Source organism: Crassostrea angulata, chromosome 10 (genome assembly GCF_025612915.1).
Source record: "Crassostrea angulata isolate pt1a10 chromosome 10, ASM2561291v2, whole genome shotgun sequence".
NCBI classification, from domain to species: Eukaryota; Metazoa; Mollusca; class Bivalvia; order Ostreida; family Ostreidae; genus Magallana; species Magallana angulata.
In genome coordinates, this window is record NC_069120.1 from 43675163 (window position 1) to 43702986 (window position 27824).

At 34.6% G+C, this 27824-nt stretch overlaps 2 protein-coding genes and 1 long non-coding RNA gene across 3 annotated transcripts; all 3 read right to left on the minus strand.

The window, feature by feature from the left end:
* Nucleotides 1-54: 54 nt before the first annotated feature.
* LOC128167839 (uncharacterized) lies at nucleotides 55-19487 on the minus strand. The gene is made up of 31 exons (XM_052833768.1): nucleotides 19431-19487; nucleotides 19264-19345; nucleotides 18565-18774; nucleotides 16262-16392; nucleotides 15975-16083; nucleotides 15659-15810; nucleotides 13063-13185; nucleotides 12323-12434; nucleotides 11270-11448; nucleotides 10804-10908; nucleotides 10581-10661; nucleotides 10239-10362; nucleotides 9702-9866; nucleotides 9221-9454; nucleotides 8729-8844; nucleotides 8579-8618; nucleotides 7826-7923; nucleotides 7215-7326; nucleotides 5467-5645; nucleotides 5233-5343; nucleotides 5020-5100; nucleotides 4808-4931; nucleotides 4526-4699; nucleotides 4201-4425; nucleotides 3841-3956; nucleotides 3653-3716; nucleotides 3313-3549; nucleotides 2688-2924; nucleotides 1688-1927; nucleotides 1284-1373; nucleotides 55-502 (listed from the first exon to the last, which is right to left on the minus strand). The coding sequence occupies exons 1-31, from the start codon at nucleotides 19434-19436 to the stop codon at nucleotides 366-368; spliced, it is 4194 nt and encodes a 1397-aa protein (XP_052689728.1). The 5' UTR covers nucleotides 19437-19487; the 3' UTR covers nucleotides 55-365.
* A 2661-nt stretch (nucleotides 19488-22148) lies between these two features.
* On the minus strand, nucleotides 22149-23527 carry LOC128167022 (uncharacterized). Its single transcript, XR_008241206.1, has 2 exons — nucleotides 23061-23527; nucleotides 22149-22800 (listed from the first exon to the last, which is right to left on the minus strand). It is a non-coding gene; the product is annotated as an uncharacterized LOC128167022 (long non-coding RNA).
* Nucleotides 23528-24602: 1075 nt separating this feature from the next.
* On the minus strand, nucleotides 24603-26617 carry LOC128166303 (uncharacterized). The gene is made up of 2 exons (XM_052831395.1): nucleotides 26462-26617; nucleotides 24603-26038 (listed from the first exon to the last, which is right to left on the minus strand). The coding sequence occupies exon 2, from the start codon at nucleotides 26009-26011 to the stop codon at nucleotides 24998-25000; it is 1014 nt and encodes a 337-aa protein (XP_052687355.1). The 5' UTR covers nucleotides 26012-26038; nucleotides 26462-26617; the 3' UTR covers nucleotides 24603-24997.
* Nucleotides 26618-27824: the final 1207 nt, after the last annotated feature.

Genomic DNA, 27824 nt, shown 5'->3' on the forward strand with positions numbered 1-27824 from the left:
ATGCTATTTATCATTTATGTTATTAAAATTTAGATCACACACAGGGGATTTAGATTGTGGAATGATTTAATTCAATGTTAATATATATACATGAAAATCAACAAATCGTTTGAAAGATAGTAATAAGAAACATAGCAATCATAAATTCAAAACTAATAGCACCTATACAATTAAACCTGTTTGTCAATGCAAGTACATGTAATGATACAAACGTAAAAATCCTGAACGCCAAGGGTCACTATATTGCACTATATGTGAGAACTGAAATGCAGCAATCGTACTTCTCTGAATAAAATTGTTTCAATTCACTTGAATCTTGCATTCAGATTGATTTCCAATTTCAAGAAACGTGAGATTTTGGGAATTTAATTAGATTCGTTTTCTAAGATGTTCATAGTCATGTGATCGTCTTTCCTTTTGTACTTCCGAAAGAAATAAACCACGCCCCCTCCGAAAACGAGGCCAAGAATTAGTCCTCCAAAAGATGTTCCCAACAGAAGTCCTGTCAACAATGAATTTTTACATTTTAATTCTTAGTGATTACGATGTCATCAAGTTCTTACCACGTTATACTTTTAAAACTATAGGTCGAAATACTCTTCTTTCTTAAAGTATAACATTCGTCATATAAAGGTTCTTACGATAGAGTTTCAGTACCACCACAAACTAATCCGTATATTTGAGAAAACACAAAAGTTTTATCATTAATTCTAATAAAATTTAAATTGAATAAAAAAATGTTATACATCAATATTTACATTCCACGTATATTTTGCATGTAAAGCTACTGCAGATATAGCACTATAACACAGACATGGTACTAAAAGGTTTAATGACGAGTTTTAATTGTGACGTCACAAACGTTGAACGCTGATAAATACAACGTCACAAGCGAAAATCAAAGATCACGCTCGTGGCTGTTACAGTGGCTCTTCCATTAATTTAAACTTACCCATAGGATAGTACAGTAATTTTGAGGTATAATTCACATTTGCGTACAAGACAAGAAGGTAAAAAAATGTAAATATAAGCATTAAATCCTTATTTTTTGAAAGATATAGTCTCATAACTGCAACGGTGTGTGCAAACAAATTTTCATAACGCGCTAACGCGCGTTATTCAATTTGTATGCACACACCGTTGCAGTTATGAGACTATATCTTTCAAAAAATAAGGATTCAATACTTAAATATCATGATTTAATTAAATTGCTGCCAAGTACAGGTACATATTTGACATACATTAAAAATGAATAGTGAATAAACTAAACTGATCAGTGTTACCTAGATCTGCTTTGGGGGACTGCTGGGATGTTTGTTTGTAGATAACGGTGGAGCTGTTCCCAGGGACTGGTGATGATGGATTGTAAACTCCTACAGAAAAATCAATCAATCTCATTTTCACTATGCTGACAGATGAACTCGTACTGTTGTATTTCATTTTCATTTTTTTTACTATTAAAATAGAATATCTATTAACTAAAGGTATTTGTTAAAAACTAAAAACCGAGCCGAGTTGCTGTAAAATATATGTATATAGTAGTATCCATCGTCGGATACCCACGGGTGATCGCGTCTTTTACATGATAAGTAAAAGACACGATCACCCGTGGGTATCCGACGATGAGTAGTATCATGATAAACCGTTTTTACATCGTCATAAATAATTCAATTAAATTTTAACTTACTAATGTATAGGTTACAAAAGTCACTAGAGGTGATATAACCGGGTCCCAGGTGTTTTGGGGTAGAACTCATCAATTTGCATTTTGTATAGTTCCCACAGTAAGCGAACGTTTGGCAGTTGACACTCTCCTCCTCTGTACAGAGTTTAGCGCATTGGTCCACAGACACTCCATCGAATTCCAAGACTTTCCCAAAGTGCATTTCTTTCCCTTGCACAAATTTGAAGTCATCAATATATTTTCCTGTCGACAGAAGATAATATATTGCAGAAGCGAAAAAAAAATGAAAATATAATACAAGAATACAAACCAACCCCATAAAAAATACAACCGTTAGCAAACAAGAGAAAACCTGCAATAATCCCCCAAAGAATGTTAATTTGTTCTGCCACCTGCATTGGGATTCATGAACGCGAGGAGCAGCTCAATGTCATTGAAAATTCATATCGTTTTGTTGGGTTTTAGTAATTCAAGTTAAGATAATTCAAATTATCACAGATGTCGATATATGACACCAACCAACGGTCCTTTCTACCAAAATAGGACTTTTCTTATTAAAAATGATTAAAGTTTCACACTACAAACACCCAAAAATATCATTATTTTCTTGATAATTTGAATTATCTCAACTTGAATTGCTAAAACCCAACAAAATGATATGAATTTTCATATAATAAGGAAAAGTCCTAAACTGGTAGAAAGGACCGTTGGTTGGTGTCATATCGACATCTGTTACGTTTGAAGAAGCTATCGGAATACAAGTCGATATATCATTACCTACTATAGGGCTTTATTCCAAATTTACATTGAATGCATATAAAGTGTATATATTACTAAAAGTCGACACAACGGCAATTATCTAATGTATTAAAGACACATGTACTTAAGAAAACTTGATATTGAATTTGGTATTATATAAAAAAAATACATCTGTGGTAAAGCATATATGACCCCCCCCCCCAGAAATGATTTTAAAAAAGCTTAAAAGATTAAATATACGTACGTGAGTAGTGGTTGCAGTCTGGGGCGGCTTGGAACACTGCAGAGGGCGCGTCCAGTTCATGTGTATTCTTTAATCTACAAGTCTTGGTATCGGCGCAGTAGTCAAACGATTTACAGTTATCCGTCACGGTACACTGTTTAGCGCAAATGTTCGGAGTTTGCACAGCTAGAATGATATTGTCAGCATTTCCTGGAAATGTCACCCCTGGTCTGGCATTGTAGTGATCCAAATATTGTCCTATATAAAAACAATACACACCTTGAAATGATGTGCAAAGTTGCAAACAAAGACAAACTCTTTGGAGTGTGGAAAGTTTTCATAATCTTATTGTTGGTCATTAAATAATGTTTTTGAATTATTAATGACGCGAACGCTGAAAATTGAAATTAAATCAATATTAATTTATTCCTGGTTGCTGAGTTTTTGTAGGTTTCATTACTTCCCTTTATTGACGATTTTCAATCTCAAGAAATAACGAAACTTGTTATTTATAAGTTGTAAATCAACAAAAATTAAAGGTACAGCATTCTTCACTGACCGTGAAAAAATCTGACGGATAACAAAAATTGACACCCTCCCCCCTCGACTTCAAATGATTTCACATTTGGCAAAATTAAAGGCATACTTATATAAAGGTTGCAGAACTTGTGTGGTTGTACGAGAGTTTGGTTAAGGTCTGGGTGGAGACGATTGAGGAGACATAGACCCTCTCCTGGACAGTACACAAAGGACTGGCAGTCAAATAGTTCCTCCATCAGACACTCCGTGGCGCAATCATCCACCGCTACACCGCTAATGGACAGATCGCTCCGCGCCATGATACAGTTCTGTTTGAACACCGCGAAATGCTTCATCATCTGTCCTATCAAATAGAGGCAAGAAGTGAACGACAACCAATGAGATATTTTAAAGTATTATTTTTGTTACAGTAGGTTGATTCATTGATTGATTAAGGATGGTCCCACCTCCTTGAACGGCGTCACTGGGTCTTGGTATCGTGTCTTTTATTGTGGATGCTGTGTAAAGCTTCTGAAATAGAATCAATCAATCTTAAATAAACAGAGGTTTTATTATATCTTTGTCCAATATGAACAAATACTCATATAACATGAACATTTGCAAAAAATTATAGCATATTAGAAAAATCCCTTACCGTAAAATTGCTGGTTTTGATTTCTACCTTGAACAGCCCAGAATACACCGCGTTCTTTAAGTTGTTGTAGGCAACAAGCATGGTTGGAGCAGGTGATACCGATGCATTGACAGTTTCTGGTAAAATAGAGCTTCAAAATTATCAACAAACGGAAGTTTACATTGTCAGACTAACGTGATTCAAAACCTGTGATCTCAGCACAGCGATTTCAGTACGATAGATTTACATTCGATACATGTATCCATACTTTACATATTTTCGTCATTAAACCGATGAAAAATATATTGAATATTTTGTATAACAATTTAAGGTGCATAGTAAGCATAGGCATACTAATATACTAGTAGTAACTGCACCCACTGGTGTAATGTAGACAGGACGTGTTGGTTGATGGTTGTTTTCCCGTTGATATGTGCCGACTGCTTAGATAACACTTGCTAGAGTCCGGACAGAAATCAAAGCTGTTACAGGGAAACTTATTGGTGGATAAACATGCATTGGCGCAGTCCTCCGCAGATTTCAGGTTTGAATAGACAGCATCGCTTCCGAGATTTTTCATAAGTATTGAAAGTTTGGTAAATTCCGCTTAGCAAATAAAAGAATAACAACGTTACTAGTATATTATAAAATAATGCACTTTTTAAAATTACATTTGGTATCAAATTCTGACGAAATTAATTCATACTTAAAAATGGGGGTCTCCCTAAAATGGTTGCTGAGATGTACACATTATAAGGGTCGTAATTGAGTGAAAGTTCTTGGAAGCGCAATATTGATGCACCCGTAGCTTTAGACATCATTTCTAGAGTCTCTAGTTGAAACACTTTTTGGTAGATATCCAGATAGGGGTGAAACTTTCCTGGTGATATAAAGTTGGAAAGTAAATCATTTACGGTAATTTAATGTCATACAATGCCATTTTACCAAAAGATGAATGTAATGAGATTTATATTAAGAAGATATGTACCTGGGAAGGTTACTTGAAAAGTATGCTGGTCTGTAGACGTGAAACATTTCTTTACATCAAACAGAGATAGGTCGGGTTCGTAGTACTCAAAATCAAAGTAATTTGTTGTAATGACCAATGCTTTCTGCAAGGGCAAAGTTTTGAAAAATGATAATTGATTCAGTGCTTAAAAAAAAAAGAAATTTAAATCCATTTGGAGATATTTGTCTTACCTCAACAATGATAATGTCAGTTTTCACAAGAAACTGTTGTGTTCCACCAGTGTCACTACTGGCGCTTTCAACCCAGCCATTCTATAGTAAATAGAATGTATTAACTACATAATACATTCTACCTCTGAGATAAATTACATAGTAAAATCTATGAACACGAATATCTGTTTGTAAAATCTCTGAACACGAATATTTGTTTAGTGTAAGACTTACCACGATGAAATAATATTCAATTATTGCTGTAAAGCTTCCGTTTAAACCAGGCATGGTGAAATTTTTCATTACTGTTTCGTATACATTTGTCAAAAAGTCTCTAACTGTTCTCTAAAAGTAAAAATAAATATTCAGAGAGAGAGAGAGAGAGAGAGAGAGAGAGAGAGAGAGAGAGAGAGAATATAAAACATTTAGGTAACGTGTTATTTATGTAAAAAACTTTTGAAATCAGACCTGTCCAATGAATCGCATCTGTGGTGTTAAATGAAATATATCCATAGGGTTTTTTAGTGCTACTACATAGGATCCGTCTTTGATTAATTCGGAAAAATCCAAAGTGCTGTCAAAGGCTCCTGCTTTTATAGCGGCGATTGTACAGTTCTCATACAACCTGTCCAATGCATACTGAATTCCTAAGTTTTAAAAAGAACATCGTATCATGCATATACAAATCATTGAAGGCAACTGTCGGCTTCAGGATGATTATTATAAAACGCTCTAATTTAGTCCTGTGTTTGTGGGATATGCACACACCTATGGTGTTCCGATGGGGCCACTTCGACCTTCGCACTTTCGCCTTTAGGTCGAGGTACGAGAGTGCGAAGTTGCGACGGCTAAAGTGCGAGAGTGCGACGGCGAAGGAGCGAAAGTGCGAAGATGCGACGGCGAAGCGCGAAGTTGCGACGGCGAGAGTGCGAAGTTGCGACGGCGAAGAAGCGATACTAATATCGATCGCACTCTCGCCTTCGCAACTTCGCATTCTCGCCTTCGCATCTTCGCACTTTCGCCTTCGCCTTTTTATAATTATGGAGCTCTCTATCGTTTAAAGACAATTTTAGCTGTATAAAAGGACATCTGAGGCAGACGATGGACTTTTTAGAATTTATTTTCAACAGCCTGCGCAGATCCATAACTATTTCTAGGGGGTGGGGTGGATAAATAATTATATTTGTCGGGAGTGGGGGAGGGTTCCGAGACATATTTTGGAGATTTTATTATATATAATTAATAAAATTAAATTTTCCGGGGGGATGAGATCCGGACCTTCTCTCTACCTTTACTGCATGTGTGAAGTTATTAGTATTGAATTTTCCGGGGGGGGGGGGGGGGGACCCCCTCTCCACCTCTAGATCCATACACCAGCAAGGAGTGTCGCATAATGAAATTAGAATGTTACTGCATGTGTTTGATCTACGGTAAACAGACAGCTGGTAAGTGACAGGAGTCTGGAAGTGCATATGTATACATTATGGCGGACCTTACATTTTATATGGAGTATATATAACGATTAGGCATAGCCAGCACTGGTAAACATAAATGTCACATATACACATTAAAATATTTATAAACATTCATAGTAAGCACAATGGCTTAGCGCATGCGTACCAATGATATCATGGATTAATCGGAAAACCTTTGCGAGTACGGTGCCTGCATCAAATTCTATGTAATAGACCGAGACTTTCTGAATGCTATCAAAAAAGGCGAAGGCGAAAGTGCGAAAGTGCGAAGGCGAGAGTGCGAAGTTGCGAAGGCGAGGGAGCGATAGTAGTCTCGCTCCTTCGCCTTCGCACCTTCGCCTTCGCATCTTCGCGCTTCGCCGTCGCATCTTCGCACTTTCGCTCCTTCGCCGTCGCACTCTCGCACTTTCGCCTTCGCAACTTCGCACTCTCGCATCTTCGACCTAAAGGCGAAAGTGCGAAGGTCGAAGTGGTCCCATCGGAACACCATACACACCCACTTTGCGGATTCAGTTAAACAGACATTTCAAAGACCTTCAAGTTCGCTCTTAACCCTAAAGTGACATTGACTTTTGGCTATGATTTTCAACAAACCAAACTTGAAGTCTATATAGTGACTAGTTTTAAAGTTGTTTGGCAAAGTCAAATAAAAAGAGTGACAGGCAGAGAAAGATATACAGACCAATGAGAATATGTTCCAAATCTAATGATACTGTACCTTTGACTATCAGTGTCATTTACCTGTGTTAAAGTCGTGTATGATAGTCATCGGATTGGTAGAGTAGTACGGCGATGTAGGTTTGGTGTTATGAAAATCATATCTCACTAGCTTGTAGTCTTTACTGTACCATACCTGAAATTATTAAAAACAAATTGAGAATGTTAACTTAACCTCAAGTCTTCAACAAAATGAAATAAATATTCATACAGTTAAACTACCAAGATATCTTTGTTTTTGAATAAGGAATCATTTTTTTCGTATTATAAGGTGATAATTTTGGTCAGGGCAATACAGCCCTAAGGGCTTTATGATAGATTTGATCACGCCCCGTCCGAAATTATCAACCCATAATATTCAAAGTAGTAGTAGTTTATTGGCGTATACATTACATACATTGCCATAATATTCAAAGAATAAATCCTTATTACATTAGTTAAATGTTCACCAATTGTACAATTAAATGTTAGAGCATTAATTATGCAAACAACGCTTGCGCCCCAACAATACATTACATGTATTTGAATTCATTGGACTGTAAATACAAAATTGATTCGTAGTGTTATCATAGACACAGACACTGAAAATTGTAAATACTGTTGAATACAGATGTAGAATGTTTCTTATTGCGTACCTTTGACACAAATATTTGACCATACTGGGGTATAACTATTTCCTGGCTATAGGAAAAGAAGTTTTGGATAACTGGGGTAGTGGCTGCCTGTATCCAACCTGTAAGATCAAAAACAATTTAATGCCAACAATTTGAAGATAATTGCTTATGTCATACTGATTATAAGGAGGTTTATCTTTGAATCTTTTACAAAAAGGTATTCATAGTTGTATCATGGAGTGAAATTTGAGTAACTGTTATCTATTCATAAATATGCCTTTCCATTATCATGGAGTGAAATTTGAGTAACTGTTATCTATTCATAAATATGCCTTTCCCTTTGTACAAGACAATAATTCACTTCAGTTATAATTGCTTAATTATTTTATTAACTCTTACCCTCACCTTTGATTTAATTGACTCACTCATATTGAAGTTTTATTCTATGACATTTGTCACTCGTGCTTAAGTGCTAATTTCTATTGTTTTCAATTCTTATTTATATTGTGTTATACACCATTGTCGGGAGAGAGGAATTAGGTTTCGGATTGTTCGGGTGTAGTTTTTGGATTCCCAGAAATCACCCATACCGACCTAAAGTTCAAATAAAGTGCTTTTTAACATCTAGAGCATTTTAGTCTTATTGTCGCCGGATATATAGAAACACCATATTTTTTCCGGTGATAGTTGCAAAAGAGATAACGGTTTCAAATGTAAAGTGTCGAAAGAAAGGAGAATTTTAATAGCTTAATTGTGAGCGTAAGTAGGACTTGCCATATGTTACGGTTAAATCGACACCAACAAATGTCTTCAACTAAAAATAGAAAAGTGTTGCTATTAATGAAATTAAATATTATGTATACATGTATCATACAATTCAATTACAGCCTTAACATTTCTATAACTCCTATAATTGTTACTTACAGGAACTGTTTCTATGATGACCTGAACTAAAAAGTTCTTTGATACGATCGCATTTTTCAGCAACATGTATGCTTCGTTCATATCTTTTTCTTTCATAACGGGTCCATTTACAGTTCCTACAAAAATGGTCGTCATGATGAAAGTTTTAGTATGGTGGCATTGTATAACACATCATTATAATCGGTCACCTAAATGTAAATGTAAAAGAACAGTTCTCCGCTTAAACTTGTGTATTTTCTTCGTATTACTTGTCATTGATCTCAAAATAATCTTAAACTACTTCTTTTCATTTTTTTCAAGTCATATGCATATTGATATTCAGAACAAGCAAATAATACATTTCTTAAACTGCGACAGGTAACGTTAACTCTGTTAGATATTTCCTTGAAATCTTGGATTAGGCTGTTGCAATATCGGTATGTCTATGACTATTGAGTTATTAATGAGAATGAGATATCATTAGTTTTGGTAATTGTGCTGAGTCAGTCATACTTGAGAAGTGGTCACATCCACCCCCCTTCACAAGGTGTGTGGAACCTTCCGAAATATGTCGTCTGCTGAGTCTACAGGATCCCTGCGGATCCCCGGGACAAAAATCGAAGCTGTTACAGGTAAAGTTGTCAAACTCCACGCACAGCTTGGCGCACATCACTGGGTCAATAATGCTCTTGAAAATGAAATCGTCTGTGTACTCGGACTTTTGCCCTCGTGTAAATGTAAACTGGGCTAGGTTAAAAAAATAAATAAAATAACAACCTTATTTACTGGACATTTGTTAAATACTAGTATACATTTTGAATAGAGTGCATTTAGCTTTCGTATACTTCTTTTTGATTTACATGTAAAAAAGCCGAGAATAGAATCATTAAAAAAATATATAAATTGTAATGCAAGGGTCACGAAGGAAGAGTGCTTAAACTGGTGCACAGTCCTAGTTGTACAACAAAGGTATGTTCAATTCAAAACAAGTAACCTGTGGGTGAGGTTCTATCCAGAAGTGACGCCAAAACATAAACATCGGCCATGTCATACTCCACGCGGACGTCCTGGATACGGATCGGAGAGACCTTCATTGTCTCACCCAGCTGCTGTCTGGCATTGTAGATAAAGGAGTCCGTCAGAGCGGGCTGCAGCACTCCTATAACACGAGAATGTGGTAACAGTATTGGCGGGTGTTAATTGAAACAAATTGGAAGGGGGGTACATTTATTAAAAAAATCTTAACAAGCAAAAAGGCAAAAAAAAAGGTTTTTGGTTATGGTTATTTATAACTTTGCAAAAAAGTAACCCCCCCCCCCGGTTGCGAAGTCTGTGTTTAACTTTGACGCAAATATTTTAAGTGTAAGGGAATTTTAAAATAAAGGCTATTTCATATTAATCGCCCAAAAAATGCAAAATCTATGCTTTGATTTCTCCATTACATTTTCTGTTTACTTGCAATATAAATCGATAAAATTAAAACATATATATATGGAAGAAAGGGTATGGTAAAAAACCTGTTACAACATGCCTGGGAACCGGACTTTAAAGTGAACTTTTGCAGATTGTGAAAAACAAGAGGAGACATCAAAAACTGAGAGATCCGGGTGATTGCCATCAAAGTCCATGAAATTCATTGCTTGATGAAAGTCTACCTAAAATTATTTGAGCATGCTGTTGATCCATGTAGTGTGTTAAATATTTTTATACCTGTACAATGTGCATGTTCATTAATTTATTTGTTTTTTCTCCCATTAAAAAAACTTTTTATCTAAAATTTTATTTATTGCAGAGATATCTTCGGTCGGCGTCTCTCTCTCTCTCTCTCTCTCTCTCATCATGAATTTATAAATTCTAAAGAAATGTTGCATACATCATCAATATCGATGGTCATCATAACGGGGACATCTCGGGTAGCCGCCCGTCCGTTGTTTGGGTAATTAGTGAAAGCATCCTTTGAAGAAAAAACATGTTAATAAATTAATGCCTTCAGAAAAGATAGAATACTACAAAAAAGATATAGTTTCATCTCCTCGAATACGTTTACTACAAAGATTAAAATAGCGTAAAATTGTTGAAATAGTGTAACTGTATACATCAAGAAAGTACAATTCGATGGTCGCGTTTGCCATTCCCATTCCTTCCACTAAGTATGGTCTTTTGGCCGAGAACACAACACACAACATCTGTCGACATTTTCTCTGCAAAGAATACGAACATATCATTTGGTTGCAAGAACCTAAAGGAAAACGCCACATTTTTATGACAGAAAGCTCTCATTAGTATTCTCCTGCAAAGTTTTCAAATTAGCGAGTAATTCTGTTTAATTTTGCCGCCATGGGGTTTACTGCAATTATATTTTTTTCATAACCACCACTTAATCATTTAAAAAAAACCAACATGTATTATCAAAATAATACATGATTTTTTTAGAGAGGTGAACCTCAAATGACAATCAGCAAAGATAATTATCAAAATAGATATCTGGTGCCGTGTAGGTCCTATTTACGAATATCAAAACTATTTGTATTGTTAGAAAAGGACTATCTATTGTTAACTTACTTTTCCAACGTACGTGAAATTGGAATCTAATTTGAAAAGCTGCAGCGGGTTCTTGATGTGTAGTACGAATGATCCGTTGGTCTTCATAGCTGTCATGTTTTCTGCCGCCCCGAAAGACTGGCTAGGTAAGGACAGAACGGAGCAATTCCCATAGGTGTTGTCACTCAGGTAGCGAACACCTGTAATTAACGGTCGTACCATTTACGGAGATATGTTATATTAAAAGTTTAAAATTAAAGATTCCATTCATTTTTTGTCTCGGAACTCCAAAAATTGCTTTTTATTGGGATACCATGTACCGTTATTTCACCAACTTAGCACAACTTGTTCAAACTTTTGTTTCGTTTTAACTGGTTTTGAAGTTTTTATTCAGCGTAAACTTGATCAAGTGTAAAGAATTGAGCTTTCCCCCTAATTCATTATATGGATTTTAAGAACTTTTACATTGCAATTTACAGTTAGAAATACAAATCAAATACAAAATACGTTCGTGAGAGTTGGTGAGCGTTTTAGGAGAAAGCCAAGTGGCATCCTACAAGGCTAACCACAACTTCACGGAAAATTAACGATAAAAAATTAATGCTTAAAATCTATTGTTGTCAGATGTTTTATGGAACAAAGACCCCATCTCTGCATAAACATTGCAGTCGGTAGCATTTAAATAGACAACAATCTTGAATTTTAAAATTTCGTTTTATTCAAAAATATGAATGAATTCTTGTCTCGATATGAAAAACACCAACATTTCTTATTGTACATAGCCATCTTTTTTTAAAACCAGAGCTTAGATATTTTCCATTTTTAATAATCACTGGAAAAATATTTTCACTTTATTTTTTCTACACAAGTTTTCATACACAAGTTAACTTTTACCAAGTGGCCAAATGTTTTCAGAAAAAAAAACCCAAACCAAACGAAAAAACCAGACCCAAGCTAATCCTAAAATGAAGCTTTAAATTAAAGCTAGCAATTTCTTTTAATTATGAGAGAAATCGATATACTTGTAGGCTAATCACCCGTTAATGTATAAATATTCAAAATTAAGCGGCCTACCTCCATTGAAATCTTGGATTTCTGTTAGAGGGTTTGTGTTGTATGTTGGAGGAGCTGACGTCATCGGTCGATAGTCTGTCCTGATCAGTTTGTATTTTTCGTCATACCACACCTTAACATTGCAATCAAACATTTTATTATATTTACATTCAAAATATTTTTTGCAAGTAAAGTGTGTGAAAAGGTACTGCAGTCATAAGACCGTAACACACAGAAGGTACTCAAAGGTTAAAATGACGAGTTTTATTATGACGTCACAAACGTTGAACGCTGTAAAATGCAACGCCACAAGCGAGAATTAAAGTTCACGATTGCGGCTGTTACAGTCAACTGTGGCTCTTCCATTAATTTGAACTTACCCTTGGGATAAAACAGAAATTTTGACCTATAAATCACATTTGCAGACAAGGCAAGAAGTTAAGAAAATATAAATATAAGCATTAAATCATTATTTTTAGAAAGATATAGTCTCATAACTGCAGCGATGTGTGCATACAAATTTTCATAACGCGCTAGCGCGCGTTACTTAATTTGTATGCACACACCGCTGCAGTTATGAGACTATATCTTTCAAAAAATAATGATTCAATGCTTCTTTAAAAATGAAAAAGACCTAGTATGACAAAGATTAACAACCCCCGGGCCACCCCCCCCCCCAAAAAAAAAAATGCATATGATTAAGATTATTTACAGATAAATTTAAAATGAATTTCTCATATGAAATCTAATATTTAGCTCACATCATATGTCGTCACAAAATTAACGATTTCGCTGATGATTTCCACTCTGTAGTAGAACTGTGATGGAATTTGGGGAAGTCTGCCTGTATTTATCCGTCCAGGGCAAATAACCCCTTTTGGGGTCTAAAGTAAAAAAATAAAAACATGTAGAAGCTTGATATATCATAAGAAAATTAAACAATGACTTTAATCAGTTATTAACAACTTTCACAGGGCGAAAAACCATCTTTAAGCAAGTCCTTAAAGGTGGCTTAAAGGTGACTTAAAGGAGCTTAAAGGCTATACAACCTTTAAGCTGCCTTTAAGTCACCTTTAAGCAAGTGCTTATAGGTCCTTAATGTCCAAACTTCTTTAAGCTACCTTTAAGCCACCTTTAAGCATCTTTAAGTGGCATTTACGCTCTCTTTACACTGTCTTTAAGTGGCCTTTAAGTCAATAATGATCAAGCTGAACAATAAAAACATATATTAAATGCAAAAGCTCTTTTATAGAGATGGGAGGGGGGCATCCGAGTGATAATATAATTTCCAAGGAAGGGGGGGTGTTCCAGGCGGTTTTAATCGTCGCTCCATTAAACACAGATCGCTATCATCAGCACCGCTCCGATGGACACAGATTGCCGTTATAAAATTCTTTATAATTTTTGGGGGGTTTCAAAATTATTGTAGGGATGAGCGCAGTCTCTGTATCTTAATATGTGCATAAAACTAATTAAAGTATGTTTGTTTCCTATTATAAATTAATCGGTGAAAAATCTCTCTCTCTCTCTCTCTCTCTCTCTCTCTCTCTCTCTCTCTCTCTCTCTCTCTCTCTCAGTTCATCCGGTTATTAAACAAAATAAAGATAATGAACCAAAAATGCATGATTTAATTTGATAATCGGTTTAAGGTTTGTATTTTTTTTTTCAATTTTCGTTATTTCTAACTCTAGATCTGCTAGATACATGTTAAAGATGAAAAGACTCTCAACTGCCTTTGTTATATCGGGCAGGATATTACTGCTTTGTTTGTCTAGACATAGTTTTGTTCGTTTGTGTATATCTAATTAGAGTCTATTGTTTGTCCAACTTAAGAAAACCCCTGGAACTAACACAGAATATACAAGATATACACAACAGTTGTGTCGTGTGCCCAGGTGCATGTTTGTGTATATCTAATTAAAGTCTATTGTTTGTCCAACTTAGGAAAACCCCTGGAACTAACACAGAATATACAAGATATACACAACAGGTGTGTCGTGTGCCCAGGTGCACGTCAGGGTTTCTAAAGGCGTTAAATCTTAGTATGTACGAGTATACGATAAGTCTAGTGAATAAAAGTTAATTTACATTTGTAATTCATTTTCAAAGTATTATTTCCTAGCTCTGGGTTTCAAAGATGTTACGTCTACAAATTAACGATACATGTATGTAAGAGTAAAATCTTGAGGCTAATTAATTAATGTACCGATGATCATAAATAGGGGTTGATTATTTAAATATATGTATAAGGGTAAATATGTCAAATATACCCAGCCTGGCACATCATACAATTGTATGTACAAGTCATTTGCAATTGCCACATGCAGTAAATACGTCACCGGTAATTGGTAATTTTGTTTGTTATAGAATTGATAGTTTAAAAATCATGTACATACAATTACATGTAAATATTTAAACATATTGGAACAGCGCCGCGATCATGAAAACCGGGAAATTGCGGGAAATTGAACAAATACCCTAATAGTATCAATGCATTTAATAAAAGAAATGATTTCATTTTCTTTCTTACATTTTTATAGCTATAAATTAGATGAACGTATATCTACTCGGTTTAAATTTATTAACTAAGAAAGCCTACTATAGTGAACCTAACGGTTTCCATTTAGGTATAATATATTTTTGTTCACTGAAGACCAAGTTCCGTATTTCATTCTAAATACATGCATGCATGTAATTTATGAATTAGATATAATTGATTGTTACAAATTGAATGATTTGTCAAAATCTTTTCAAGAAAACACATTCAATACAGTGATTCAATATCCACTGATATATAGGAGATAAAAACGCTCATACATATGTAAGTTGCCGTGGCGCAGAGGAAGTGGGGTGATGCTAGTAAACTAAGGGTCCCGGGTTCAATTCTCGCCGTGGCCGGTTTTTTTGTGTGTTTTTTTTTCATTTTTCTTTCTAGAACAAAAACCGTTTTAATACCTTTTCTTTCATAAAGTCAAATAATGACAATACATTTTGTTGAAAATTAAGCATAATATTGAATTAAAAATTTTTTAATGGCTTAAAGGTGGCTTAAAGGTAGCTTAAAGGTGGCTTAAAGGTGGCTTAAAGAAGTTTGGACATTAAGGACCTATAAGTTGTCCTTAAAGGTGGCCTAAAGGTGGCTTAAAGATAGTCTTTAAGCTGCCTTTAAGCCATCTTTACGCTTTCTTTAAGCCACCTTTAAGCAACACATATAGCTTAAAGGTGGCTTAAAGATCGTCTTTAAGCTACCTTTAAACACCTTTAAGCTATCTTTAAGGAGGACTTAAAGATGGTCATTCATCCTGTGTTTTTTAATCAATACGAATGCAAAAAAAGACTTAATTAAACTTTTAACACCTCGAAAACGGACGTGACGTCATCCGGAAGTGAGGGCATGAAGTTGAAGAAATCATACACGTGATGAATGGGGCCAGCCCGACCAGGTCCCATCACCTCAGCACGGACAGGCACACTGACGAAGCTTGAGGAGGTATTCCAAGCTCCGTCCACTGCCAATATCAATCAAGTCAAATAAGCAAAAGTACAAATACATAAATAAGAAAAAAAAACCTTATAAATAAAATAAATTTCATCAAACATACACAATACAAAATCAAAACAAAAAAAATCAATCTGAATTTTACTTTCATGGAGGATTTATGTATAAGATTACCTGAAAAGTAATAATCAATCGAATAAGTGAGATTCCCTCCTGGCCACTTGTAGCATGACCGCCAATGATTTACAAAAATGCCTCTAATGGAATCTTGTCCCATGTAGGTCTAAAAATATATAATGAACACATGCGATCAATGGTATTTGTTATGTTCTTCCGATTTTTAACAGTATTTCTACAGAAACGTGTTTAAATGAACTATTTAACAAGGAAATAAATAAAAAAAATTCAGTTTAGTTAAAAAAAATTCATTATGAAAATTAATATAACCCCATATTTCATACTTCGTTGTAGCTACTGCCAAACTTGAGTGCGTAGCTGCTGTCCAATACATGCCAGCGACCGTCGTCCTTCATTTCACCGAACAGAGACATCGCCATTGAGGAATTAATCATGCCCACGCTACAGAAACCATCTGAAATCAGAATCAACTACTACATACAGTGGTCAATCATTTCATTTACTGGACAAGTACAGTTCACAACATAGAATCATTTTAACAAGACCTTGGACTTTCAGTAGGGCGTAGCTATTTATTTATTGCGTCAAAACAGTTAAAAATTACGTTTTTTCAAGCGAAATATGCATCAATCGCGTAGTCTTATATCAAAAGCCAGACGAATCTTGTTGATTTCAAAAGCCATCGCTAAGTGGCTAACAATGAAATAGACAGGTCTACGTCACATTGGTGTTTGACACAACTACCCAAAGTCCAAGCTCTTGTTAAAATGGTTCTAAAAAGGCAAATTTTGTGGAAGAACTGTTTTACGAGAGGTACTATAATATTTAAGGGGTGAAATGAATTAGTATATGGGTTTCCCCGCTAGAATGATCTTTTTTAATTATTCACGAATGAGAATTACTGTAAATGTTAAGTCCATGTGATTATTTTCTGCACCACCGACATTTTATCGAGTATAAAATACATGTATATTCGAGTGACAACTAACACTGTAACCAGCTCCACACTTTTGATTTCACATAGAGATACTGACATAACTTTGTCAATAGTTCATCTACTTTATATAAGGGTTGATATAACAATTTTTGACACATTTTCTGCCGCTTGTCTCGGATGGATATAGGATGATAAGTAACAATGCTACATGTACTTACGGTACATTGACCCTCTAATGAGGGAGATAACTCTCACAGAGATGAATAACCACATGTATTTTTATATCATCATCCCTTATATCCTTATTGAAAAAAAGTCAAGCGACACGTGATTTCTCTTAAAAAATATTGTCCTGCAAAGCATGCAGTGATTGCATGATTTAATTAAACTTTGTTTCCCGATTTTTCAAAGAAAATTAACACATTTTTATTCAAAAGGGATATGAAAGTCAAAACACTCCTCTGACTTTGGAGGCGTTTCTTCCAATTAAAATTATAGCAAAAGTTAGTCTTTTGATCAGCAATTAAACAACCAATCAGCCAACCAATTACAACGGTACTTTTATTATTGGCATCATAAGTCAAATGCATCAACAAATACAGCAATACTAGTCCTAGTTCAACCCGTAATGAATTATGACTATTACATGAATGTAATGTACTTATCGAACTTACTAGGTGCACTGTACAAAAATCAAATTGTGTTATCAGTGTAATTCAAGCCTAACTCAATAATAAGTAACTAATCGGTTTTATGCAACTTTGTAAATATATCAACTATGAAATGGTGGTTTTAATAAAACAAATGAGAAAAAATGATTTGTTGAGGTATTTGATTACAGAATTGCATTGAAACATGCAAACTAAAAGAAAACCTACTGAGGGGGTTTATAAACTTGACGTGTGAACTAGGCAAAAGCTACAGGATTTGCATTATCGAAAATAAATCGTTTGGAAAAACTGCAATTGTATTTATTAGGGGAAAATATTTATATTATGGCTATTTACCAATGTAGATTATATAATAACATATTCATGACCTATTTTACACTGTTTGAGGGTTCAGTGACAGTCATTTTACTCTTTACTATATCATAATCACAAGAAATGCACAATGTTTATACTCTGTCCCGAGTTTTTGCTTCCACCACTTTTCGCTTGATATTTCGATATAAATAAATACCATTGTGCTAAATCTACGTTCATCCACTAATATGAAAAATGTCCAGATCATCTGTTTTGAAACGCCCCCTCTACCGCTTCAGGTTTCAATACATATCCCAAAATAGAAAGTCTACGGAGATTTTGCATTGCATCAGCCATTAATAAGCCCGTATGGTAACGTTAAAAAATTGCACAAGGTATCCCGAGTACTTCCGAATGGAGAAAAGATGTAAACATTTCCCATTATAAATCTGTAAACTTTAATGAGTGAAAAGGGTCAATTTGTCAATGAAAATATCTTGGATATTTTCCATTTCATCGATTTCAACTGTACTTCTTTCACAGGTATGTGTATTTTTATTAAAAATCATCAAAAAGTGGCGGAAGCAATAACTTGGGACAGACTATAAAAGAAATTTTGAATTAAGTATTCCTATCATCAAAGGTGCCACCACATTTTCCGTTTCCGACCTCCATTTCTAATTTCAACCAATCAGAATCAACAAATTCTGATAACGTTACTCACTAGTGACGTAAAAAATTTCCGCTGTGTCAAAACTGTAGATGATGCTTCCTTGGATGGCGTCCTTGAGCGTGTCAATTCTCACGCGATTCCCGTCATAATCAAAGTACTGCAACACGTCAACAGTCGTGTTCTTGTCCACGATGTTGAGCTCGATGCGGGTCTGGAATACGGACGGGATCTGAGGTAGCTTGGGAGCAGCCTGAGGCGAGGCTGAAAATGTTCGATATATTGGTAGATAACGGAAAATATAAAAAGTCTGAAGTGCGTTAGAATGCGGAAAAAAGATTAACTAATGTCTCACATACACATGTAGGTTGACGGACAAAAAATGTTTTGATTAGAAGCATACTAGTAGTATAGATGGAATATCATATGGGCTTCGAATTCTTTTTATTATTCGTACGCGTTTTCTCGGAAGACGTTGCATTCATATAAAAATAATACTGTGAGTACTGATAATGTCTTATTGTCTCTTTCTTTTTTAGCTTCAAGTTAATACATGTTTATTCAATTACGTGGTTAAAAAGAGTAGTGTATGTGTACTTAATAAATCCATGGTAATCATACTTTCGTATTATTCATTAACATATACATGAATATTTTAACCGCATGACAAAATGGATATCAATTAAAAGAACAGTCATCTACTGAGACAGATTGAGGTCACATGTACCTACAGAATTTACTACAATGTTTTACCTGTAGAGGTCGCTGTGGTGTCACAGAAGGAAGCGGCGGAAGTCACAATTACGCCCGACAGGAACAGGGTAAATACAGTCAGCTATATCATAAAAAAGGAAGGTTTATATATATGCCACGCATTGTAAGGAATATCATTCTCAAAATCGTTTAATTTGTCAACAAACCTCCATCACCGTGTATCTATCTCCATCAATCACATGTAATACTGAACTCGTACCCGAGATAATTTATCTCTGTTTGTAAAAGGTCGAAGTTGACTGATTAAATGACAATACAAACACCTTACATCAATGATGATAGGTGCATATGGTATTTAAAAACTCTTATTGTTATAAACATTTTTTTTTTGCATATACTTATATTAGTTATCAAAACATTGTTTGTGTATAAATATATTAGGCGGGTAGTTGTACTATTTTCCTTAAATATATTACCTTAATTTATTAATCTAAAATTCTTTTGATTTTTCGTAGTAATTCTGTCATTAGAGAAACAAACAGAGCAAACAAGTACTTATATTGTCAACAGTTTATAGCCAATTTGGCTTTTAAAATAACCCAAAATACCATTAAATATTTACAAAACAACAGGTTTTTTTTTGCTGTTTATGTTTACTGATAAGATGCAACTAATGACGCAGTGTGCAACTCTCCTGAACTGTTTTGATAGAGTAAACACGCAATCTATTCGAATTCATAAACAATTTTTTCACTTTTAATTTTTGCGTTTTAGTGCGGATTTGATCACCTTCGTAACAATATTTTAATTTTTGAACAACAGTTACACCTTTTAACGGCAACAAATAATCTTTCGTAAGCTATATATATATATATATATATATATATATATATATATATATATATATATATATATATATATATATATATATATATATATATATATATATATATATAGAGTATGATTCCGTCTATTTCTTACGGAAACTTATTGTAATTCATAACTCTGTTGGAATTGACAGGGCTGAAATCTACACGCCCCGTTTTTCGATTGTTCGAAACCAACAGCGCCCTAAGACCTAAGAAAATTTACTGACTGCACTGAATAATCATGATGATGTCAGGCTCAAATTCCGACCCATAAGAGACGATTTGGCCTCTTTTAGTTATTTATATTTATTTTTAGTGATTTAGTTAATTTTACTTTACGATCAATTTATTAATTTTATAAAAGAAAAATGTAAATTTCAACAATGAAATACTTTCTTTGATAATTCATGTGAGTTATGAAGGTGGCGATCATTGCAGATCTAGAAAAAAAAATAGCATAACAGTAACACAGCTTAACACGGGTTATGTATTTTTCTACAATGTCGCCACCTTCAAATCCCGCATGAATCACTAAATAACTCAACATTTTATTGTTTAAAGATTTTTCATAGAGCAGTTTGACAAGATAGCGATTAATTATCATATGCACGTAGTTACTTGTGCGGATTTTTTTTTTGAAGGGGGGGGGGATGTTGGTGTTTGTCCGAAGGATAAATGTGGGTGGGTGTGTTTGTGGGTGTCCGATGCCTATTTTCGATAAGTTTACTCAATGAATGTAATTAGTTTGAATTTTCCATGTGGGGTTCGGACAACCACCCTCTCTAGATCTGTACATGCTTGATCCCTCACAATATAATGACTATTTTGCTATATTCGTCATAAGCGTTGATTTTCTGTGTAGCATGAGAGTATTATGAAGGTACATGTACCAACAGCACTGCAGATTAAGATATCACTTCTTCCATGAGCGGGAAATACGTAATTTTTCTTCAATGCTAGCTACCGTCATCGCCCGCATAGCCATAGATAAAAAATTAACCAAAGAAAGCATTTTGCAAATTTTTTAAGCACTGAATGCTTATTTTTGGATACCGTAGGTCCTAAACACACCAGTCCGTGCAGACTAATTTATTACACGTACCGAACTTCTAATGAGCCTCAATTTTGCGTCATTTGAAGTTATGGGTTATATAGTACAAAATGGATACGTAGTGTTATCACAGGCAAAAACACTTGAAAAATGTGAATATAACTTAATACTTATCGTGCAGATTTATTCGCATAAAGTATATATATGATACTTACATTTTCCAGTATCTTTGTCTGGCGCCAGCGGGGTTTGCTTATTTATATTTTAAAAATATTTAATCGTACGATGGTTTAAAATTATATAAAAATAAGTAATAATGAATCATTCTTTGAATATTACGAGGTGCATGATGATTTCAGTCGGGGCGTGATCAAATCTATCATAAAGCCCTTCGGGCTTTATTGGATTTGATCACGCCCGACCAAACTTATCACCTCATAATACTCAAAGAATGATTTTCTGTATAAAATATGTAGATGTACAAAAAGATAGTACACCATAGTAATTACTGTTTTCAGTAAGTTTCAGCGATGTGTATACTATTTCTTGTAAATGTAACAGTTTTTAGTGTTGGGACGAACATTTATACTACGGTGTACGTAACTCAGTGTAATTGACACATTTATTGTATTTGATGCTGTAATACGTATCCCTATGTGACAATAATAATCTCTATCATAATGTTGCGGGAAACCGATATAAACAGGAAGGGGAAAGATGTTATGTAAAATTATGCACTTCACATTATATAGATCCAAATGGGATGCTGCACAGTTGTAAGTCCAAAACATCTGACGTCGTTCTGGCTTTCTTTTAACAATTTTGATATTTTACTGGCCAGGAAATGTAAAGCACATTGTATCGAAATCGTTAAAAAAATAATCAGGAAAACGTCGGTAATTTCGGACTTAAAAGCTGTATTTAACTATCAAATACAGCTGCTGCTGTCATAAAGCACTTTATTTATACTAATCTAAAAAACAACAAGACATTGTACACATACGCTCTATTTTCTTCATTTATTTGAGTTTGATGAACGCATCTGGAAATAAGTCAGCTGAATCTTTAAAAATAATTTTAAAAATCTGGCATAAGGAAGTATGCATGTCTTTAGAACAATGGATGCAAACAACACATACATGTATTCAACATTTTGAGTAAAAGCATTTTTTCCCCCTTTCCTTCATAAAAAATCAAATAAAATATTGAATCTGAAACCATAGGTGACAATTTCCTGCAATTAGTCCTGCAGTAAGTGTACAGTAGAAAGAATGATGAATTCAGTTTTCTTTTTCACTTCTTTCACTCACATCTTTGCTAAAGTATCAGTGCATTCACACTACTTTTGTTTGTCAGGTTTTTCTTCTCTGATATGCACGGCTCTTTCATTGCCTCAGAAATCACATCAGCTTGATTGTAAAAAAAACCCGACACGATGTCATGTTCTCGAAATATGCACGATGAAACGGTCGGAGATGAAGTGACCCTTTGAGCACATGTACATGTAGACCCCTTATCCGGGTTCGGGTCAGGAGCGTCTCGATCTTGTATGTTTTGAGGGTGTGGTATCATGGCATGCATGGCATCAAGTAGCATAGTATTTTCTGTAGTCATTATCGACATCATCGTCGGCTTCCATATTACGCCGAGGAGAAACTGAAAGAGAAACAACAATTTGCATAATTTAGTCATACTTTAAAGAAAAAAAATAAAAAATATCATTAAATGAAAACCTATATGCATTTTCTTTGGAATATGTTTTGTAAATAAAAAAAGTTCTAAAAATAATTAAGAGAACAAAACAAAAACACAAAGGCATTGTAACACAAAATTCACAACAACTGCAAAAATGTTTTGTTGACAAATATCGGTTAAAAATTAATAAAAAAAAATAATAAAAAAATAATGAAGCTTACTTATTGAGTAAAGCTTATACACTGCTTCCACTGTGACCAGTACAAAAGTGGACATCACGTAAACTATCAGCCACAATAGGATTGCTGTTTTCTCTGCCATTTCGTCTTTGTTGTGGAACGCCTTGCTTTGTGATCCCGCTTTTATACATATAGCTGTGTGATGCACCTGTCATACGACACCCGGAAACGTACGCAAGATTGAAAAATATTGTCAACAAACCCTCGACAAAAATAAAACTGGGAGTTGTTTACAGCTTACACATGTAGATGTGCAGATGAGATGCACTGAATAAGTGGAGTTTGTATTGTGAAACCTGAAGAGGGGAGGATGTAGAATATTCTTAGTTATCGTCATGTTGCAAAGAGTCATCGTGTGATGACGTGTAACTAAATCTCTTTATCGTCTGCGACAGAGAAATGCGTAAACATTTATGTTGCTATTTTAAAACCTCTTATTTCATGCTATATCTAAATATGTATCAACAAAAAAGGCAATATGTATGTAAAAATAAATTCACTGTACAAACATTCATCATGTCGTTGAAAATAGTATTGATTGATAGGAGAAGTAAATAATAGTTGTTAGTTGTAAGGTATTACAGCTAATGATTTAAGTCAGAGAGAGAGAGAGAGAGAGAGAGAGAGAGAGAGAGAGAGAGAGAGAGAGTATTAGAATTAATATTCTGAGCATTAGAAGCTATGTTCAAATTTCACGGTTCTCTGGTACAATTCTTTTTTCTTTTTGAATACTCGCTCCATCCATAACATTTAGCATTATAAATGCACACTACATGTTCATGAAAATATATCATGTTACCTTCAATAAACACAGATGCATGAATATTCTATTGACAACAATCCAGGGTTACCAAATGAAAAAAAAATCGTGGGAAGGGGGTTGTTTATAAAATTGTATCGTAGTTTAGTTGAATATTGGGCATAATTTAACCATGCAGAAAACAAGTACTAGTAGTAATACATTTTTGATTTGTGTGTGATAACTTAACGCAAGTTATGGTAAGTTGCATATAATATAAGATGGAGTTCATGTGATGTTTGTAAGTACGTTTTTGTGTATTAGTATGTGTATAAGTACATGTGGGGTGTACGTGACAATAAGAAATCCCCTTCCCCTTAGTAACCATCACGTATGATGCACTTTATAAAGACGCGTGTCCTCCTTATCTACATGTATATTTTAATCAATCCTTTAATACATCTACTGCAACTTCCTTTTCATCTCAAGTACTGCACATTCCTGCTGGTAACGTTATGCATACTATTAGCGGAAGTAAGAAAGGCTACGCTTAGGGCTGGTCGGAACTTCTAGACAAAAATAATGCTATATAGTATAAACGCCTATTTAATGAGTTCGCAATTAATATATGTACGTCTGCCATATAAGTTTCTCTCAATCCAAAAGTTTATTAATAACTCTCTCTCTCTCTCTCTAGACCTCTGCAATATTAATTATATTGCCATGTATCACTTACTATAATATGATTAATGACGTATATTCATGATTAAGACTCAAACTCACAATAAAATAATTTCTTGTTTAATTTGTAAAAAATCAAACCAGTTCATTGTAAAATATAAAATATGTATATAAAAGATTGAAATATTTATTCAAAAGTAAATAGGCATGTTATCCATCTCGGTTAAAATACATTTGTATTATTTATTTACATGTATCATTATTACATAGTTATCCTTAAAAATAAAACATTTATATCAAATCATCTGGTTCTCCAATATCAATTTAAATACAAAAGTAATTGAGATAACACCAACAATGAATAATAAAGTCAACAAACTGTTTCTGTGTACAAAATATAAAACTTAGCATATATTTTTGAACATGTATGTACATGCATGTATTTTTCTTCAATTATGATTAAAACGAATGTGATAAACAACTATGGCACCGCTTAAAATCACCGCTTAATCCAAAACACATTTTCTGGCCAATAAACATAGCTGTTAACCCTCAATGGAAGTAACTGTTGATGGTCCCAAAATGGTAAAAAGCCATTGTTCGTCATAATCTTAATGATTTCCAACGCACTTGGGTTGTTCTTGTGTAAAACCCACTCCATTAAAATGAACTTGACATTGAGAACTTGCAGGAATTGTTTGGCAGCTTGAAGCGCCCTAAGCTCTGTACCCTCTATGTCCATCTTCACAAAAACGTCCCTGGATTTAATGAGAGGAATTAAATCATCCATTACTATAGACCCGACCACATTTTGAGGAGGAGGTCCGATGTCTTTAAGTGATTTCACGTAAGACCCGCCGACGTTGTGTGTGTTTAATTCTAATGTGACGTTTTCGTGCTTGTCGGAAATAGCGTTGTGGACGAGCGTCACGTTACTTTCCAAGGAATCAAGTCTCAGGGACTCCGCTAACAAGGCGAGATTTCCATCAAAAGCGTCCACGGAGACGACCCGGTTTCCCAGACTGGCAGCAAACAGCGTGTATGCTCCTATATTGCAGCCCAGATCAACAAACGTCATATCCGGGTACCTGGTTAGAACGTCTCCAGTCGCATTCAGAAAATTTTGTTCCCATGTTGCAAATGAGTGAACAAATGCAGAGATCATTTTGTCTTCTTTAGGGTCATGGGTGCAAATGTTGATTGTCCCTCTCCAAGTTTGGAAAGGGACACATGGCGCCTCTGGTCGACTTCGCTGTGGGAAGATGTTTACGAAATCATGTTGAGCAAAATCATCTTTTTCGTGCTCCCTGTCCGGTATTTGATCAAACTGGTGTACAAAGAATGAGTCATGAATCGCCAGGTCTATATGGTCCCTCCTCTTTCTTATTACTAATTTTTTACCTTTATTTTCTTTGACGTCGTCTCCAAAGTAATGTTTAAATGATAGAAAAACAGCAAGGGCACATATTGATCCAAAAATAGTGGTTATGACAGGTCTCCTCCTCCGTAACATAAACTGCGGGTACAGATAATGGGGTGTCTGCGAGAAAAGTAAAGCCTTGATTTACAATAGGTTGATACAATCATGAAATGCCTTGCAGGTATTCTCTGACACCAGCAAAATCATGATCATAACATTCCAAAATGTTACATAAACTTAATCGTTTAAATACGGTATATTTTTACTGACGACTCGTGTAGACTTGTTGAGCAGAATCTGTTTTAGCATTCTTTTTTTGAAATTATTTACCATGTTAAACAATAGTATAGCAAGTACTTGTGTAAAGCATGCGTACGGACAATAATAAATCGAAGTTTATAAGTACATGTATTGTAGGAACAATGTAGCTACTTTCAATATGCGCCATAGTATTGTTATCGGAAGATCTTTTTCTAAAGGGGAAAGGTAAAAAACCAGAATCACGGTATAATACAATTGTTTGAGCTAAGGTAGAAAGCTTACCTCTAGTTCACCTTAATCTTCTGACCGGAGACGTGTTTAACGGTGACCCAATTAAATCTGTTTATGCAGTGTCTGCTTCTAAATTGTTTACATTCTCGTCTAATGACAGGTAAGCGTTCCCTTCAGGGGCTCCCCACAGGGTATAGACATACAAGTTATGCAATTTAAATTTCTGTAGAAATACGACGTACATGTTGTTGTAAGAATGTTTTTACCTGGAAAGTAAAGAAATTTGACAAATTCAGATAAAGTCAATTCAATTTATTTTCCATGGGTTTGCATAGGTACATTGGTTTTATACATGTATGAATAATACTTTTTCAATCGTACTTGTAAAGGTACATCCCACACAGGACTTGGTGACACCAAAAGAAGATGGACGAATTAGACGGTTAAAAACATTAGACGGACGAAGCAAACTAACATAGATAAGTTTTATATTTAAAAACCCTTCCTCAAACATATAATAATTATTATATTTAGCGAAATACCGATTTTAGACTTTGTATTAGTTAATACTTGACATATACTGATGCGAAGTTAGGTAAAATATTGGGGTAATTACATGTTTCCCCTTACATCGATTTAAATTGTTTATAACAATGATATAGGTATAAGTGTTAGAAAGAAAATCTTGTAATGATGTACATTGTATAACTGGAATCTCAATTATTGCAACTCCTCGGGTCTTAATCGCGAGAGCTCGGAAAAACACTTCAAATGTATTACAGGGGCAGCCATGATAACCCCCCCCCCCTTTTTTTTTTTTTTTTTTTTTTTTATAAAACTTGATATGAATAAAACCTTTTCACGATCTGTTGAGATGTGAATTAGACTTCATTAAATTCAATGATATACCCAAATAAGTTAGCTTATAAGCTTAAGAAAGCAAGTTTGACAAATCTTTGAAAATTTTAAAGCTTGCTCCCAATTCATCGTAGATTTTGCACAAAGCAAATGAAAGCCATTCCCTTTGATAATTTTAAACTTGCCCGCAAAGTATTTGTCCGTTAATATACTCCCTTCAAGCTGATTGTACTGGAGAAACGCATCAACAATGCCATGTGCTCGCCATGCTTGTTTTGATCATGTGACAGCCTATTTTTCCGGTGTTGACAGAGTTGCAAGGGAAGCTGGAGTAGCACGACCTCTAGTGAGATAATGTATGTTCGAGATGTTTTACCGAGCTCTGTTGGAAAGACACAAAGAGTTGCGAATGTCTGGAATCTAACTATAACTGTTGATGTGCCAAAATATAATATGACTGGGTCAAATGTCTTCTTGAATTCTGAAAACAGCAAGGATTTATTGTGTTTTGTAAATATTTTACAATACCATAGAAAGTAATACTTAATTTACATGT